This window comes from Pygocentrus nattereri, chromosome 8 (genome assembly GCF_015220715.1).
Source record: "Pygocentrus nattereri isolate fPygNat1 chromosome 8, fPygNat1.pri, whole genome shotgun sequence".
NCBI classification, from domain to species: Eukaryota; Metazoa; Chordata; class Actinopteri; order Characiformes; family Serrasalmidae; genus Pygocentrus; species Pygocentrus nattereri.
The window spans coordinates 10,631,022-10,647,451 of NC_051218.1; the positions used below are offsets into that span (position 1 = coordinate 10,631,022).

The 16,430-nt window shown below is 40.5% G+C and overlaps 2 protein-coding genes across 5 annotated transcripts; one reads left to right on the forward strand and one right to left on the reverse strand.

Moving 5' to 3' along the window:
- Positions 1-525: 525 nt before the first annotated feature.
- On the reverse strand, positions 526-4,698 carry kxd1 (KxDL motif containing 1). Of its 2 annotated transcripts, none has more exons than XM_017690301.2 (5): positions 4,600-4,698; positions 3,010-3,111; positions 2,737-2,889; positions 2,109-2,155; positions 526-1,687 (listed from the first exon to the last, which is right to left on the reverse strand). In XM_017690301.2, exons 1-5 carry the CDS (start codon positions 4,635-4,637, stop codon positions 1,440-1,442), a joined length of 588 nt encoding a protein of 195 aa, XP_017545790.1. In that variant the 5' UTR covers positions 4,638-4,698; the 3' UTR covers positions 526-1,439. The 2 variants fall into 2 exon arrangements, with proteins under 2 accessions (XP_017545790.1, XP_017545791.1); XM_017690302.2 differs by lacking the exon at positions 4,600-4,698 and adding an exon at positions 4,346-4,526 and having other exon boundaries at positions 1,440-1,687.
- Positions 4,631-15,241, forward strand: edc3 (enhancer of mRNA decapping 3 homolog (S. cerevisiae)). Of its 3 annotated transcripts, none has more exons than XM_017690299.2 (7): positions 4,631-4,775; positions 5,878-6,042; positions 7,474-7,775; positions 7,882-8,223; positions 9,494-9,647; positions 10,316-10,533; positions 10,907-15,241. In XM_017690299.2, exons 2-7 carry the CDS (start codon positions 5,879-5,881, stop codon positions 11,239-11,241), a joined length of 1,515 nt encoding a protein of 504 aa, XP_017545788.1. In that variant the 5' UTR covers positions 4,631-4,775; position 5,878; the 3' UTR covers positions 11,242-15,241. The 3 variants fall into 3 exon arrangements, with proteins under 3 accessions (XP_017545788.1, XP_017545785.1, XP_017545787.1); XM_017690296.2 differs by having other exon boundaries at positions 4,644-4,775; positions 5,864-6,042; XM_017690298.2 differs by having other exon boundaries at positions 4,769-4,865; positions 5,864-6,042.
- The last annotated feature ends 1,189 nt before the right edge of the window (positions 15,242-16,430 follow it).

The window sequence follows — 16,430 nt, forward strand, 5'->3', positions numbered from 1 at the left end:
CACAGGACACTGCAAAGGATAGGATATGTTTTGATTGTGACCCTTATCCTTTTTATGATGGACAGTTTGGTAATTTGTTCAGTTATGTTGTGTTGTTTTATTAAATTATGTAAAGACCTTCTTTTTCCAGTACTAAGAGGGCTGCCTGTTACATACGGAGCCCCGCTGGTGACATACTGTATAAATAAAAATAGTGCACGGCCACGACTTAGTAAGGCGTTGTAATGAGATGACTAAGTCATGGCCACGACTTAATCATGTCATTTCCGCCTAGAGCAGTGGTCACCAAGCATACTACAGACTTTAGCTGCAACCCTAATTGGCCCCACATTATCCATGTTTTGCCTTCAGAAGTCCTTGGCTTTCTCCAAAAACACACACTACACTACACCATATCTATCATACACACTATGCAAATGAATGTGCAATCAATGTGTGGGGTACTATTTTGGTCAACTGTTTAGTATAACAGGACGTGGTTTTGGATGCAGACTATTGGCATGCTACTCATCTAAAACACATTAATACCAGTTTTAGGATTTTAATAACATAATATGGTTAGGAAGCATAAACAATACAACTTTTACAGCATATCATCTTGTGAGTTTCAGTACAGAGGCAGCAAACATGACCTGTACAAACATGACCTGTAGAAGTCCTGTAGTTCTACATTAATCCTACAGAGTACATTACAGGTGCACAATATTCCTGTATTCATTTTTGCAAGGGGTCAAGAGCAAGTCCAGCTCAAAACCAACCTTAATTAAAGGCTGCTCAATTTCCCAAAAGCTTCACAGAAGACAATTACCACTTCAGAGATACTGCCTCATTTTCACTTTGAGCACTCTCTCAAGCATTGATAATTGCAACAGTATGATCATTTCGGGAAACTGTGTCATGGTTAGCTCAATTACCCGTGTACGGATCCTGGATGTCTACCTCTCCATGGACATGACTACAATTTGTACAAAGACAAAAACATTTAATCACAGAACATGATTCATCATCAAAATTATCAATAAAATCTAAACAAACATGTTTTAACAGAGTGATGATGTTCAGACTGACTCAATATGCCCCACATTTGCCATATATTTTCAGTCAAAGATCCAAGAATTAATGTGTGTTGGATTAGAGCTTAAAATAATGTGTTTAAAGCAAAATGGCAGGTTATGCTACTTTAATGTAAGGTAAAAATAAATAATCTCTCACTCTGATATGGTAAAACACATAAACTGTGTAACAGCATTGCTCACTGAGACATAAAAAACATAAAAAAAGTAAAAATTGACCAAGACGTGCCATTTACTTCAAATCCTAATTTAAATAACTGCATAAAAGCACATTTGGCAAGCACTGTACCATTTTCAGGCGACACAGCCTAGTAATTTAGCTAATAACTTGAGGTACTAAAGTAGCTGCAATGTCTACAAGAAACTCTAGATCTCAGCTGAATCTGGACCCTCATCCAGCAGCACTGCCCTCTCGGGGCTGTTAGACGTGGGTGTGTCGGGATTCTCTTGTGAGAGATCCTCAGAGCAGCGGCTAACGGTCGGTGATATAACATCAGGGCTCGTGTCACACGACTCTGTGCTCTGTTCTGTTGTGGTGGCGGTGGTGGCCACGCTGGGAGGAATGGGGTCAAATTCATCATCATCATCCTCCAGACTGGGAGACTCATGAATGTCTGTAGGCAAACAAATAATAAACAGCATGAAAAGAAGCCAAGTCAGGGCACTCAATGCACCACACCAGACTGACCAAACCTTTGGTCTTGGGGGGGCCAAATGGAAATGATTGTAGTGAGCCCAGGGTCAAAAAAGACAAAACAATATAGAGGTATATAAATACAAAAGTAAGATATATTTCAAATCAAGCATGTTTAATAAGTGAAATGTAGCATAAACATATGTGTATTCTCATTGGGAAAGAGGGCGGGGTTAGTAAACACGGCAGGGCCGAATTAAATGTTCTCACAGGCCAACTTGGCGCAGTCCTGTTCTAGATAAATGTATATTATGTGAGAACAACAGAAAATGGTTACAGGTCATCATGGCATGTATTGTAGCATGATTAAAATACTATTAAAGAAGTCAAGGCAAACTCACTGCTGAAAGCCTCAGGATACTGCTTAGCAATCTTGCTTTTCAATGTCCTAGACAAAGATACAAGCTATATTCAATTATTTCATACATACATGCTATGTCCAAAAGCCTGTAGACATCTGCTTATCCTATTTCTTCTGAAATTAATAGTATTAATAGAGAGTTTGTCCTTCATTGCTGCAGCAACAGCCTCTACTCTTCAGGATAGGCTTTATACTTGAATTGATGTGAGGATTTGATGGCATTCAACCACAAGAGCTTTACTCAAGTCAGATACTTATGTTGGATGATTTGTTGTGGAACACAAACCACTCCATCACTCCAGATAACATAGTTCTACTGTTCCACAGCACAGTGCTTGGGAGCATTATACCATGTCTGCTGGGCATAGTGACCTAGTGACATTAGCTCAAGTGCAGCTGCCCCAGAGCAACCCATTCTTTTCTATGGAGGTTATACAACAGGTTGAGCATGTAATTAACCAACTGTATAAGCAATAGGTGCCCCTTAAAGTAGCTGAATTCACTAATTAGAAGGGAGGTCTACAAACCTCTGGACACATAATGCTTAAAGGTTGCCCAGCATGTGTCCCTGTTTCAAGACAATAGGTTGCAACTTATGGACACAGTACCTTATTCTCCGGAAAATACTGTCCAAGTCCTTTTTCATCTCGACTAAAGTGCGAGTATGGAGCAGAAAGCGATCGTTCATCTGTTGCAGTCGCACATTGGACAAGCCATTAAAGTTAATGAGCATCTCGTTGGTTTTCTCAAAGCGGTCCAACCTTAACAGGGAAAGACAAACAATTATCTATCGTTTAATATCTGTATTCTGGGTTGTTTGACAAGAATGGCTGAAAGCTGTTAATGTTGTAACTGATTCAGTTGTTGGGTAAAGAACTTGCATGTGTCTCTGGGCTTGAATGATGGCGTTCACATCCTCCGAGTTGACCATGCTCAGCATTCTGTTGCAGAAAATGCCAGAGGCTGTCGGATCCATATTGAATCTTTAAAGGAAGATGAGGGGCTGTGTTAATATTTAACATGTATATAACATTTATGTCCATTCATGAATGAGTGGATATATGATTGGCAATAAACAAATAAAAAAATGAATCAAAGTGCTTGAGTACACAAAGTTGGTATAGTCTACTGTCAAAAACATTTAAAGGGAAATCCACAGTTTTTTTCCCCCACAAATTTAGCATAAAATGCATTGGTAAAACAATGGAAAACAAAGTCACTCAGAGTGGTTTGATGTGAAATTCTCCACGCTAAAGAAACTTACTGAACCAGAGTTGTTCACAGTGGTGGTGATAGGAACCAGATGTCCAAAGCGTTTAATGCCTCTTAGAAAGTACATAAAATGGTTACAAATAATGCCTGACAATATATATGCACCGTGGACTCCTCTAGTTCCTCTCACCACCACTGCAAAATAAATAAATAAATATTTTTTTAAAAAGGCTGTATGTTTATCAATAATTAGCAATTTTGCATCAAACCACTCTGAATGTTTTGTTTGCATCTCAAAGGGGAACTCCAACTCCACTAACACCAATTTTATAAAACATTATACATAATTAAAAACCTGAGATGTAAATAAAGTCATTGAGTGGTTTGCTGTGAAATACTCCAGTCTACAGAAGTCAGAATTGAGTTTAATGCCTCTAAAGTTCCCTCACACAAAATTATTACATGAAATGGTTAGATACATGCTGCCTGATCTCTGACGCATTGGTTTTTTTTAAATATTTTTTGATAAATTTTGGCTTAAATTGTATTTTACTTTAATTCATCCCTACATGCAGGGTGTTGTAAGGCAAATAGTCCTCAAAGTAAACTTATTTTCTAAGTTAATGGCTATTTTACAATCATCATCATCATCATCATCACAGAAAAGTCAGAAGGTTAACTGGTGTTTTGGGAAAGTGAATAAAATGGCTGTATTTGCGGTGCAGACACCGTGACCCCTGTTATTATCACAACCATGGTAAAGAAATCTCTACAACCAATCACTTCATATCAAACGACTCTACCTCTCAAGGACTGAATTATTCAGACACCTTGATAAATTACTGTTATTCCCCTGTAACGTGGCAAATAGCAGGAAAAGAACAAACAAGGCGGACACTTTCTCACCAGAAGAGCAGCAGGATACAGAAATGCTACAGTCAGATTAACCCAAGCCCAGGGAACACGACCTGGACTGCTGGCTACACGTAAAAAGACTTCTGTTACCTGTCTGGCTCCTAGTTCACCTCAAGCAGGACCTTCGAGTATAAATATTGAATTACAGCAGAAGAAAACTGAACAATTTTCTCGATCCGCAGCCGCTGACCCGGCGACACTGTCAAAGTGTTAGCAGACCGAGCTGCAGAGCAGACATCTTTGTTGTTGTGTTGTCATGTGACGAGAATTGTCAGAGCCGGAGGCGCGGCGCGCATCGAAAAAGACAAATTCTAGACAAATTACGTGATTGCCGTCTTACGTACACTTTGTTAAAAACCCAGTAAGACGAAATACTTCTCATTCATGGATGTGTGGATATCTGAATATGTTTTGTTGCTCCGATAGCGATTTGTCTCCTGAACTGCAGGGGCAGTAGCTGCGGCGAGCGCACACGGAGAGGGAACACAGAGGAAGCAGGCCAGCGAGTCGAGAAGTCGAGGTACGCGAGAGAACATTGTCTAAAAAATCACAGCTAATCACAGCTTAGAAAACGTGTACATGTGTTTATAAGACTCTCGGGTTACTATAGGTATGTATATGAATTCATCAATCCATTAAAACGTGCGACAACGAGAATGTGTAGCGAAGCCGCTACGATGGTAACAAAGTAGTTAACGCCAGGTTACCAGGCTAACTTTGATAACTGCCTTCCTTTCGGTTCGTCCTTTTAACGTTAAATAATAGCGCGCTAGCTACAACGGGATTGTCTGTTGGCATTGGCGTAGATGCTGTGTGTTTATATATTGACATAGTTGATACAGATTTGATCACTTGTTGGCTATAATGTTTTGTATTTTCTGTCTGGTTAAGATACCTTGCGTTTGCTAGCCGCTACGCTTAGCTAGCGTGCTAGTGACTAGCTAAGACTCTACGAGGCTGAAGTCTTTTTATTGGCCAGTTTTTTGTTCGAGTTGCCCCGTTTCACCTTAAATTTTTCACTCTTTCTGTGCCATCTAGGTCGAAACGGGAAGATACGAAAAAGAAGCTGGACAGCAAGAAGCCGACTTTAGCCTCGTAGCTATATTCTTACTAGTATGCTAGCTAGGTTAGCTAGGTTAGATGAGCGCAGCGGCAAGCAAACTCCGTCTCAACGCGACACAAAATACATCACCTGCAACTTAACTGCTGCATCATTTAAGGTGGAACGGGGAAATTCGAAGAAGATGCTGGCAAAGCTGACTTCAGCTTCGTTTATAAGTGAAGGTGCGCTGTTCAGGGCTCAGTGAAGACCTTTAATCTATCTTGGCGTGGGGAGATAGATAACTTACTTACAACTGACCCATTTTGTAAAAAAAAAAAAAAAAAGTATTTGTCTTTGCACTCAGACTAAAATTTGTCGATGCTGGAGAAGCTAAATAGCGTCGTGTTCTTTCAGGCCTTTTATTTGTGGCGAGAAAGGAAAAGTTGGCTATTTAGTGCAAAACATTCGGAGCACTTTTTTGATCTGATCTCCATGTTTTCGGTTTTTAAGATTCACTGAACACACCTGGAAGTGTCTAAAGTCTTGTTCTTGTCTACATTACTCAGCTTTCATTTGACAGGATGGCAGCAGACTGGTTGGGCAGCCTTGTTTCAATCAACTGTGGGGCGACTTTAGGAGTGTACCAAGGAGAGGTCTCTTCAGTTGATCAGTCCAGCCAAACCATCTCCCTCAGACAGCCGTTTCACAATGGAGTCAAGTGTCCAGTGCCTGAGGTCACTTTCAGGTATGTGCTGACTTTCAGTTCCAAACTACCCTTTGCAGGTTTTGCTTTAAAAAAAATAAACAGGTATTTAATCAATATGTCACGTTTACACAGTAGTAAGATACCAGAATCAAGGCAGTGTTACAGCTTTTCTTAATTTACATCTGTTTGTTTCTTTCTAATTCGTGATGTCATTTGCGAATTAGTTGGCTCTTTAGCTGAATGTTGGAGCCTGCTCCCATTGAGGAGCTGTTTTTTGTTTGTTTTATAAATTAAGCCCAAACAAATGGTTCCACCCTTAATTATTCCCAACACATGCCTTTATGTTAAGTCAGTTTTTGGCCTTTTTCCAAAGGCGGTTTCACGCTTCTCCTTAATACTTGAGTCTGCACCCAGGACTGATTCTGGGCTCGTTTGGGGGAGGGGCTCATGGCTGAGGGTAATTGACCGAAGTATTGTGCTTGCTAGTAAATAAATGTGGCGCAATGACGTAAACACTGCCTTTTGCTCTTGTTGTGCTGTCCAGTATGTGCAAGAGAGAAAAGGTTCAGACGAACTGCACTGAGTGTAGACTGAACACAGAATAAGCAAATGTACTCTCACTTTCACATTTTAATATATTTGAATTTTCTAACTAAAGACACTATATACATATTTTGACCATCACAGTTCTTGGTTCGAAGTAAAGTTGTGAGAAATGTGAGCGTTGTTTGTCTGTGTTCATGACGATAACTGTGCATTTCTTGTGCACTGTTGAACAACTTGAGTTTTTTTCCATTGTTTCAAACGCTGGACTCCGAGTTTTGCCGTTACCTGGGGCTCATTATCGATGATTTGTTTTCACACACAAGAATTCCTTCCGAAACATGGCTTGTTTGCACAATTCCACATGTCACTTTTCTGCACACATATTTGCACAATAGTAGGTGATAGCTTCATCCATTTGCTAGTTTTTATGAATTTCCTTGGATGAAGTCACTCAAATAGCAAAGAGCAGCGATTTTTATCCACAGCAGTCCTTTCATTGCCATCATGAAACTTGGAAAGGGATGTAAAGCCATAGATCTAACCAGTCACATTACAGAATGAACCAGTCATGCAACCCACATGCAGTGCTGGGTGCAGACCGCACCAGAGTTCACTGGAATAAACTCTAGACCTCTGGAAAAGGGGGCTTAAACGTTGTTTGTTGTTGTTTGTGAGTTAAAGATGTTGTGTGTGTTTGTGTTATTTTGTGTTGGATTGTGTGTGTTTTGCGTTGTGGGGTAGTCACTGCAAAGTTGAAGTAGTAGCTAACCAAAAAAATACCGATAACACTGTTAAATGAAGAGCCGTAAGAGAGCTGAAAGAGACGACTTATTGGTGAGCTGAGCCGATTCATCTGACTCTCTGAAAAGAGCTATAATGCCCATCACTAATTCTAATGCTAATTCTCTTCTGGTGTCTTCACAGTGCTATGGACATCAAAGAACTCAAAATCTTGGAAATCCGTAATGGCTCCAATGGAGTCACAAAGCGAAGTGTTGCTGATGCAAACTCCTCCTCATTTGGCTACAATGGACGCAAGGACAAGGGAGGGGGTTGTGCGGGTGGTGCCCAGGTCAACAGTGCTCCTGTGACTGTGCCGAGTAAAGCTGAACCCAGAGTCCAGGAGGGGGGAATGTCTCCTGCACAGCACTATTCCAAAAGCTATGGAGAGCGCCATGTAGACATGGCGGGGCAGAATAAAGGGTTCAGACGAAGACACAATTCCTGTGAGTGTCCAGAGGAGCACAAATGACATGCAGTTAAGAGTTACGCTCTCAAGCACTGATCAGTGGAATAACAAGAGTATTTGTGACTTTCTTGCTTTTTTTGCAGGGTCCTCTAGCAGTAGGGGTCCAAATCAAGCCACCCCGAAGAAGAACGGGTCAAAGAATGGTCAGATGAAGAATAAAGACGATGAATGTTTTGGTGACGGCATGGATGACGTCCTTGATGAGGACTTTGACTTTGAAGGCAACTTGGCTCTCTTTGACAAAGCAGCTGTCTTCTCACAGATTGAGTCATCCGATCGGCGAGGAAATGGCTCCCGGTCACGGGGAACTCCTGCAGAGCAGACGCCCTCACGCTACCGCCATGACGAAAACATTCTAGAAGCCAAGCCTGTCGTCTACCGGCAGATTATTGTGCCTCAGCCAGGGACAAACGAGTATAGCACTGGTAACTTTTATTGGAAAACATGTTATGATTGTTATTAATTTGTAAAATGTAGACTTTGGCCCAATCCCATTTCTTATTTTTACCCCTACCCCTTGTTTTCGAGTGTAACCCTCCCTCTTGAAACTGGGGTAGTGGTTGAAATCTCCCCCTATAAAATGGGACAACCCTTCAAGACCCAGAAACGTCATCAGTTGTTGTCAGCGATTTTTACGTAAATGGATGAGATTTTCCAGCCATTTCCAATATGCCGCCTCCAGCTGTGGTGATCCCACTTGTGTGTCACATGACAGGACAGGTGAATCATATTTAAAATAGCCTGGAAAAATAATCAGGTCGTGGTTTCCTGCTTTGTCTCCAGGCTATAACAGTAATGGTATATCACATTGACATTTGCATTTTATCTGAAGGAGACTGAAAAGCACCGGCACTCGCGATTCATTCACAACTTCAGTTTTACGCATCAATCAGTCAGTCAGTCACCGAATAAAAAAAGAGCACAAACAAAAAAACTACATTACTTCATTACCAGCTACTAGCACTGCTCTGCTAGCCCTGCCAGGCTGTAGTGATGCCAGAGGAAGGGAAAGTTCAGCTCCTCACTGTTTAAATACATTTAGGGCATCATACGCCTTCAAAGAGGGGGCAATTATTTATTATCGCCACCAAGAATTCTTCGGTGATATGAAGCTGAACTTAGCTTTTTAATTGCCAGCTTCATGATCAGATTTTCCCATTCCACCTTAAATGGTGCAGCGACCTCAGGTACCAGAGCGTAACTGCTGCACCATTTAAGGTGGAACGGGAAAATTCGCTAGGTAGTGACCAAGACATTAGCATATTACTAGCGATTTGTATGCGTGTTATGAAGGAAATGACCATAAAATCCTATTACAATGGTTATCTTACAATACACCGGCTTTTAAACAGAGAAATACTTACATTCTTGTGTCTCTTTGGTCACTTGTGCAGCCATCTTGTAGATGATTAACAGGGCATTCTGGGAAATTTCTCATAATACTCTGTTTGTAGTGTGCCTCTGAAAAATCTCCATTTGAAGAGCCATGTAGCCCTAACACTTCACCCTACCCCTCCATCTCAACAACATTCGGGACATCCCTACCCCTAGACGTGAACTCGCTAAGCAGAGGGGTACGCCTAAGTGTTGGGGGCAAGGGGTGAAATGGGATTGGGCCTTTATTTGTTGCACATTCTGTCAAACATAAAATGATGCTATGGTCAAATCATGACTTTTCTCTCTCTCTTTTACAAGACTCAGGGCTGGTGGTCCCCAGTATTTCATACGAGTTGCACAAGCGCTTGCTAAGTGTGGCAGAAAGTTATGGTCTCTCTCTGGAGCGCAGGCTGGAGATGACTGGTGTGTGTGCAAGCCAGATGGCACTTACCCTGCTCGGAGGCCCAAACAGGTGAGTAACCTTAAAATAATGTAAAGTAACTGTATAGAAAGATGTATGAGGTGCTATGGGGGATGTTAGAAGTCTACTAAAATCTGAATAGCATCCAGCTAAGTTTGAATGATAAACATGGTCTTATTCACTTTACTGCTAAATGTGCATTTAGGGAATGCTGGCGTGACCGATTGAATGAGTGGACGGATGACAGGCAGAGAGATGAGCTACCTTGAAAGCTCAGTTATGTGTACTAAGTGAGCTTTCGCTTGGTTTTTAGCTTTTTCTCAGTACATTTCTCCACCTCGAACATAGAGAAACTGTAGGGGAACACAGTTTTGTCAAGCTGTGGCCCGGTCAAGCCACATCAGCCTTATGATTGTTGAGGATGCTGCTTATGTACATGTGATCCATATTAGGACAACCTGGTTTACATTGAAAGAGGAGTTTGTTGGGAAAATGAATACCTTTCCAAAGTCCATTGAAAGGCTGATTCACAGGATATACTTTGTACATATATATTGTTTGCCCACAAGAGCAAGATGAATCTACTTGGAAAGATACATGGGTTTAGTTCCCTGGAGCTTTAAGGCTTACATCTTTTTTGGAAAAATTCTTACAGTAGTTTTTAAATTATTATTGCTGAACTCTCTCCATGTTTGTTTGTTTTTTCTCCCTTCTTCTAGACTGACCCCTAAGAATGTGCACCAGCGACCAACAGTGGCGCTGCTTTGTGGGCCACATGTACAAGGAGCTCAGGGGATCAGCTGTGGCCGCCACCTGGCCAACCATGAAGTGGAGGTTGTCCTCTTCCTCCCTAACTTTGTTAAGATGCTGGAAGCTATCACCAGTGAATTAACACTGTTCAGCAAGACGAGTGGAAAACAAGTTTCCAGCATTAAAGGTGAGAGTGTAATGATTATAAAATTGACAGTATATTGACAGTATAGCTATCAGAGATATTCCCTTTTGTGCCTTCTGGTCATCTTTCATGGAAATTACTGTTAATAATCAAATGGGTCTGGGTGCAAAGTGAAGCAGGTGAGGGAAGGGCTTATGCTTTACACACACTTACGAGATGCATTGTTAGAGGTTTACTGTTATTGGATTGAATGTTGATCTCAGAGTTGAAAATCATATTGTATCTGAAAATATGCATGTTGTTACATCTCTGGTCAAAGAAATTGTTCGCTTGTGAAATTGATTTTTGTTATGAATAGAATTGCTGTCATGTTTATGCTCTTTGCATCACCAGTAACATGTTTGTGTTCTCTCAGACTTACCAGATACCCCAGTGGACCTGGTCATAAACTGCCTCGACTCTCATGAGAACACTTTCCTGAGGGACCAGCCGTGGTACCGCGCTGCTGCTGACTGGGCTAACCAGAACCGAGCCCCTGTACTGAGTATAGATCCTCCAGTGAACGGGCAGGAACAAGCTGTAGAGGCTAAGTGGTCCCTGTCCCTGGGGCTTCCGCTTTCTCTGCCGGAGAGAGCAGGCCGTGTTTACCTGTGTGACATAGGCCTTCCCCGGCAAGTATTTCAGGAAGTGGGCATCAAGTACCACTCCCCCTTTGGCTGTAAGTTCGTTATCCCACTGCACTCAGCGTAAGCAGACTGTAGCCCTCATCCGTGACCTATTCTGTCAGGGTACAGGGTCGTTGAGCCAGAACCTGCCTTAAATTCCTTTTCTTTTTTTTATTTTCCAAGCTGGTGAACAGAGGTAAGTGTAAGCCTTGCAATGATCAAGCTCCATTATGGTACTGAATCCAGCATTTTTTTTTTTTTTTGGTGTCTTTTTTTTTTTTTTTTTTTTTTTGAAGCTACATAATGATTGACAAACACAGAAGAGAGGTGGAATGTGAGGCTCCAGTGAAAGGGAAGAAGAGCAGAGGACAGCAGCTTGCCCATGGCTGCGTCCTCCCACCAGCCTTCTGTGGAACCAGCATTGAGCCTCTGCCAGCTTCTACGTTTAATTTTAATTTGAACAGTTGTTTGGGTGATGCTTCATAGTCTTTCCAGACTAAAGGTGTGGTTTGACCTTTTATGGCTCAGATCTGTTTGCACAGAGACACAATTTTTCAACTTTTTTGTAAAAATCTCATTATAACAGACACTGCTTGGGACTCACATTTTCAGTGGTAATGCTGATTTGCTTAGATTCTTTTTTTTATGTTCATCATCTCAAGTTCTTTTGTAGACAGACTCACTTTAGCCTCATACTGAAAAGGTAAATATCTGTTGCATATGGGGATTTCCTTTTTTTTCAAGCTGGTGCCAGTATGATCAAAGTCAGCACTAAAACACTGAAAGAGCACAAGGCAGTTTATTTCTTTATTTTAAAGGCAGAAGTCAAAGCCTTGTTTGGCTGTCTGTTGACCAAGTATTGTGGGATCTACAGTAACTGGCTTAATGTGATGAGAGCTTTTTCAGTACTTCACTGCCTGGTTTTATTCATTGGGCAGGAGTGATTGGCTAATTTAAACTAATACGTTTCTTTTCGGCAAAACTGATTTATACCAACAGATGTTACTCAGAGTTTATTGAAAGGCTTATTTTTATGAATTGAGGAATAATTTGTGTGTCTGATATGACAGTGTTGTATGGCATTAAGTATGCTTAATTTGGAATGACAGCGTACACAATGATGATAACATTCGGACCCCTTTACATGGGGAATTTCATTCTGAATGGAATGCAGATGATAAGCTGATTCTAACTGAAAGGTTTAAAGCGATGCATCTCTTTAAGAGGATATTTCCATTCAAAAATTGGATTTGCTGGGGGAAAATATTTATGAACTTGTAAGTTGTTTGCAATATTTCCAGGTAAACACAGTGTTTCAAAAGAAACAAAGCTTTGTGGAAATATTTCATTCTTCAGCTGTTTCAAGGGAGTGACGTCTTGCTTTCTTCACACTAGTTATCTTTTGCAGGATACGTTTTTTTTTAAGTATGTGATAATTTTCTGATTCGTGCAGCTGTTATTCTACCTGTCTGTTTGTTGTATGACATTTTGTCTTTTTGAAGTTTGCACTTAGACTTGTTTGTTTGTCAGCTGGGGAACCTGGAGACGTCACAGCTTGCAATTTTACTTGGTTGAACCCCCCATATAATGCAGTCTTTTGGAAAGAGTGATGGTGTTCAACAAAGATGCCTCAGATGCCTCAAATGCCACTGTTGACAGTGATCTATGTCTAAAAGGAAACTCATAAGCAGCTCTTCTGTTTTATTTAGAAAAACATTCTGTCCCCCCATTATCTCCAGTGACAGTGGTACTAAAGCGACTGTTTAGTGGACCTCAGATGGGCCAACTTTTGTGAAATTTGCAAAGATGTTGCGTACGTGTTTGTGTACATGGTTATATGTGGCAAGCAAAAGGCAAGCAAGTGCATTTGTACATGTTGCTTCTTTAATGGAGGACGATATTAATACATTGCATATCATACGTTTTTTCCCTTCCTGCTGTAGTCTCCATTTGTGGTTATATCCAACATAGTGTTTGCTGATGCAATGAAGATCTTGCATTAATCAGTGGAGAAGAAGGATCTTAAAGGATGGTGTTCAAGATTACACTGTCTGTTTTAATGGAATACAAATGGTCGACTACATTGTTTTTATCTCTCACCTATCGGGAGGAGTGTAAGAATGTGTATGCACGCTAGGCATCGTGCTGTCGTAGTGAAAACACTGCTGAAGGCAGTTGGAAAAAAGTGCCAAATGCACATCATGGTTTTGTCTAGTCATTGGTGTATCTGGACATTTAAATGGGTCAAATATGATGACTACAGTAGCACTAGCTACAGTTCTATATGTGTATAATTAAAACTTCATTTTTCTGGCTGAAGGGTGACGTGTAGTATCAGCACAGACCAGGTAGGGATACTCAAGCAATTACTCTCACTTGTCCAGCTGAAAATGAGACCTCAGCCTTGTAATTCAAGGTCAACTGTTCTGTTGTTCTCTAGGTCGTTTCATGACCTTTCACGATATTACATGTAGTAAGTGGACCTTCAACCTATGCAGCTATGAAGCAATGTGGAATCAGAATATTCGCTAATGTTTGTGTATTTCAAGCCAGGAGGCTTTCTGTAAGCCAGTCTGATCATAGACTGGTCTTTTTTCTTTGTTTATTTTCTTTTTTTTCTAGGGCTGAACGATTTGTGCAAAGCGTCTGACCAGTATGCAATTTAAATTTTGATTATGTTCTAGGCCAAGACAATGAGCACATCCACTTTACTGGCTTTAATACTGATTGTAGGTGTGCCAGACTGCCAGTTGGTTGCGGTTGTGCCAATGTTCGGATCATTGCTTCTGATCCGTCTAACTCATCTACAAGAGTTTCATAAGCTCCTTGATATTAGGTTGAACTTCACCAATTTAAGACAAATTGTTCATAAGTAAATAATTACAGGTCTTACGATTTGAAATTTGCACTTTCAGTTGTTCAGCCGCAGTATAATGTAATGAATCTTTCAGCCCTGCCTTTTTCTGAAGCTGGCTTTCTACAATTTAGGTCTAATTTGCTGCTTGTATAAGATTTTGCATCTGCAGCCCAACAAGTGCTTTGTAAGCAGGAAAATGCTTCAGTGGAATCTTCCTGATATTCCTAAAGAATGACTTTAGTTGTTCCTCTGCGTTCGATTAACCTCATTTTAAAAGCTCAGCAACATTTGGAATTTTGGGAATCTATAATTAAGCTAGAAATTGTTTTTGTGTCGAGAGATGCAGAGCTTCATTTTGCAGAGAGGACAGTTTCCTCGTGTTGTATGTCTTTTTTTTTTTTTTTTTTTTTTTTTCCCTCCAGCCTTCACCAGTTGGCTATAATTCAGTCAGAAACCACTCCAGAGGTCACTGCTGGATGATTTTGCATTTGAACTGTAACAGTGCGCGTGATGTCCGTGCACTGAGTTTACGTAGTTGGGTGCAAAGGATGCACTTGTATGTCAAGCATTCCTAAATGTGAGGTTTAACTCGTTTTCAGGGGCTTTTTTTTTTTCCTCGTTACTCCTGAAACAGACCAATAACTGACTGAGCCTCTCAACTGTTCTGGCATTTGGCTATAATGTATAGCTCTGATGCTTTAGTATTTCATTTTTTTTTCTTGTCATATGCTGTTCTCATAAGAACTGATGTCTATTTCCGAGTTCTCAAGGTTTCTTCTTTTTCTCGAATTTTGTTCTTTCAATATGTGAAGTGGACGGTGTCGGCCAAGACAGTTGGTGTTGGGCCCTGGCCAGAAAAAGCCCATATTAGGTCATGGGCCTTGTATTGTGTCCAGTCATGTTCACTGATCAGATTAAAAAGGTTCTGAATATGCTTCAGTTTTCTCTTTTGCTGATATTTTCTTTTTGTTGTCTGTTCTGACAAAAGCATGCAACAGAAGTCACTTCACAATCTGATTCATTGTTTTGAACACCTCTTTATAAAGAATCGCAAGCTATAACCTAGCACATGACTACTTTGTGACTTGTTTTGGGGAGGAACAGATCTGATAATCATGCATAATGTTGCTGTTCTGAGTGGTTTGGGTGTCCATACATAGGTATTAACCCCTTAACCTCTCAGTAGGATGTTAACTGAGACTGAATGAATAAAGGGAACGAATAAGCATTCATGACTCAAGTGCATTTTTTTTCTCCTTCAAATCTTAAGTATCCTTTTTGCTGTGTATTAATCAAACATGTAGTCTAACATTTGATCTCTGTAAAGGTATGGTGGTGGGTCTGCTTGTTTTATTGTTGTTCTTAGACTGCAACATATCAAAATATATTTAAAATGAACGTTGTATACATCACAGAAATCCCCCTTTGTCATGCACAAGAAGACTTTAATGTATCAGCACTGATATCAGAATGTTGGCTCTGGTATTACTCGGTAATGAATATCAATAAATAAATAAATCTACTCTCCATCTCCCCTTCACGGCAGTTCTTCAGCTGAACGGAGGGTGTCGCTGCTGTGAAGTGGCTTTTTTCCCCTCCCCTCAGCGTTATTAGAAACGCGCATGCGCACTTTTGTGCTTTGTGGGGACTGGATGTCCTCATGATTGTGCAAACGACAAGTTTTATAGTGTATGGAAACTTTTTATTTCTGATTGAGATGAAGGGGAGTTCTCCTGATTTTTAAAATATACGCACAATTTAGCTATCGAGGGATGAAATGACGCACAGAAGAGAAACAGACTCCACATTTCTTTACAGTGCTGGTGATGGGAACCAGGGATCACAATACAACTCGAATATAGCCGTTTTATTTACCATAACGACTACCCAAGTTTTTTTATTTTTCAATATGTGATGTTACTTCTGGTTAAATTTAAAGGAAATACATGTTTTCTTGGATCTACCTGCCATCAATGGCTTTTAAACCACAAAACTCAAAACTCGTAGTCTTACCCATTTCACGTAGTAACTATCTAAGATATCTTGTAGAAGCATTGAACACTTCTATCACCACTACTGAGAACAATTTACTGAGTAAGTCTCTATAGAACGAAGCACTCGGAATTACTTTGTTTACATCGTAGACCATTTAATTGTGCAGAAATGTTGGGAAATCGGTGGAATTCCCCTTTAAGGTTTAGGGTTGGGTTAGATGTACATGTTCAAGCTTTAGGTCACTGCATGGTGAAATGGTTCTTCGGGTTAATAGCACCAAAATGGTTCTGCTATCGTTGTCAAGCTTGTAGCAGAACCCTTTATTGTGCAGCATTTATGCAAGGATCTATATAGCTCGATATAAAACACATTTGCATTTCAGCGTGCAAATGGCTCAGCACAGAACTCATGGTTCTAAATAG

Bases quoted from the DNA above. Each gene is read 5' to 3' on its own strand.
- kxd1 (XM_017690301.2), bottom strand. From the start codon at position 4,637: ATGAGAAGTATTTCGTCTTACTGGGTTTTTAACAAAGT. The intron at 2,890-3,009 runs GCAAGTTCTTTA...TTCCCTGTTAAG, and splicing joins ATTCAAGCCCAGAGACACAT to GTTGGACCGCTTTGAGAAAA. The intron at 1,688-2,108 runs GTGAGTTTGCCT...GTTTGCCTACAG, and splicing joins GTATCCTGAGGCTTTCAGCA to ACATTCATGAGTCTCCCAGT.
- edc3 (XM_017690299.2), top strand. From the start codon at position 5,879: ATGGCAGCAGACTGGTTGGGCAGCCTTGTTTCAATCAACTGTGGGGCG. The intron at 8,224-9,493 runs GTAACTTTTATT...CTCTTTTACAAG, and splicing joins GACAAACGAGTATAGCACTG to ACTCAGGGCTGGTGGTCCCC. The intron at 10,534-10,906 runs GTGAGAGTGTAA...GTGTTCTCTCAG, and splicing joins ACAAGTTTCCAGCATTAAAG to ACTTACCAGATACCCCAGTG.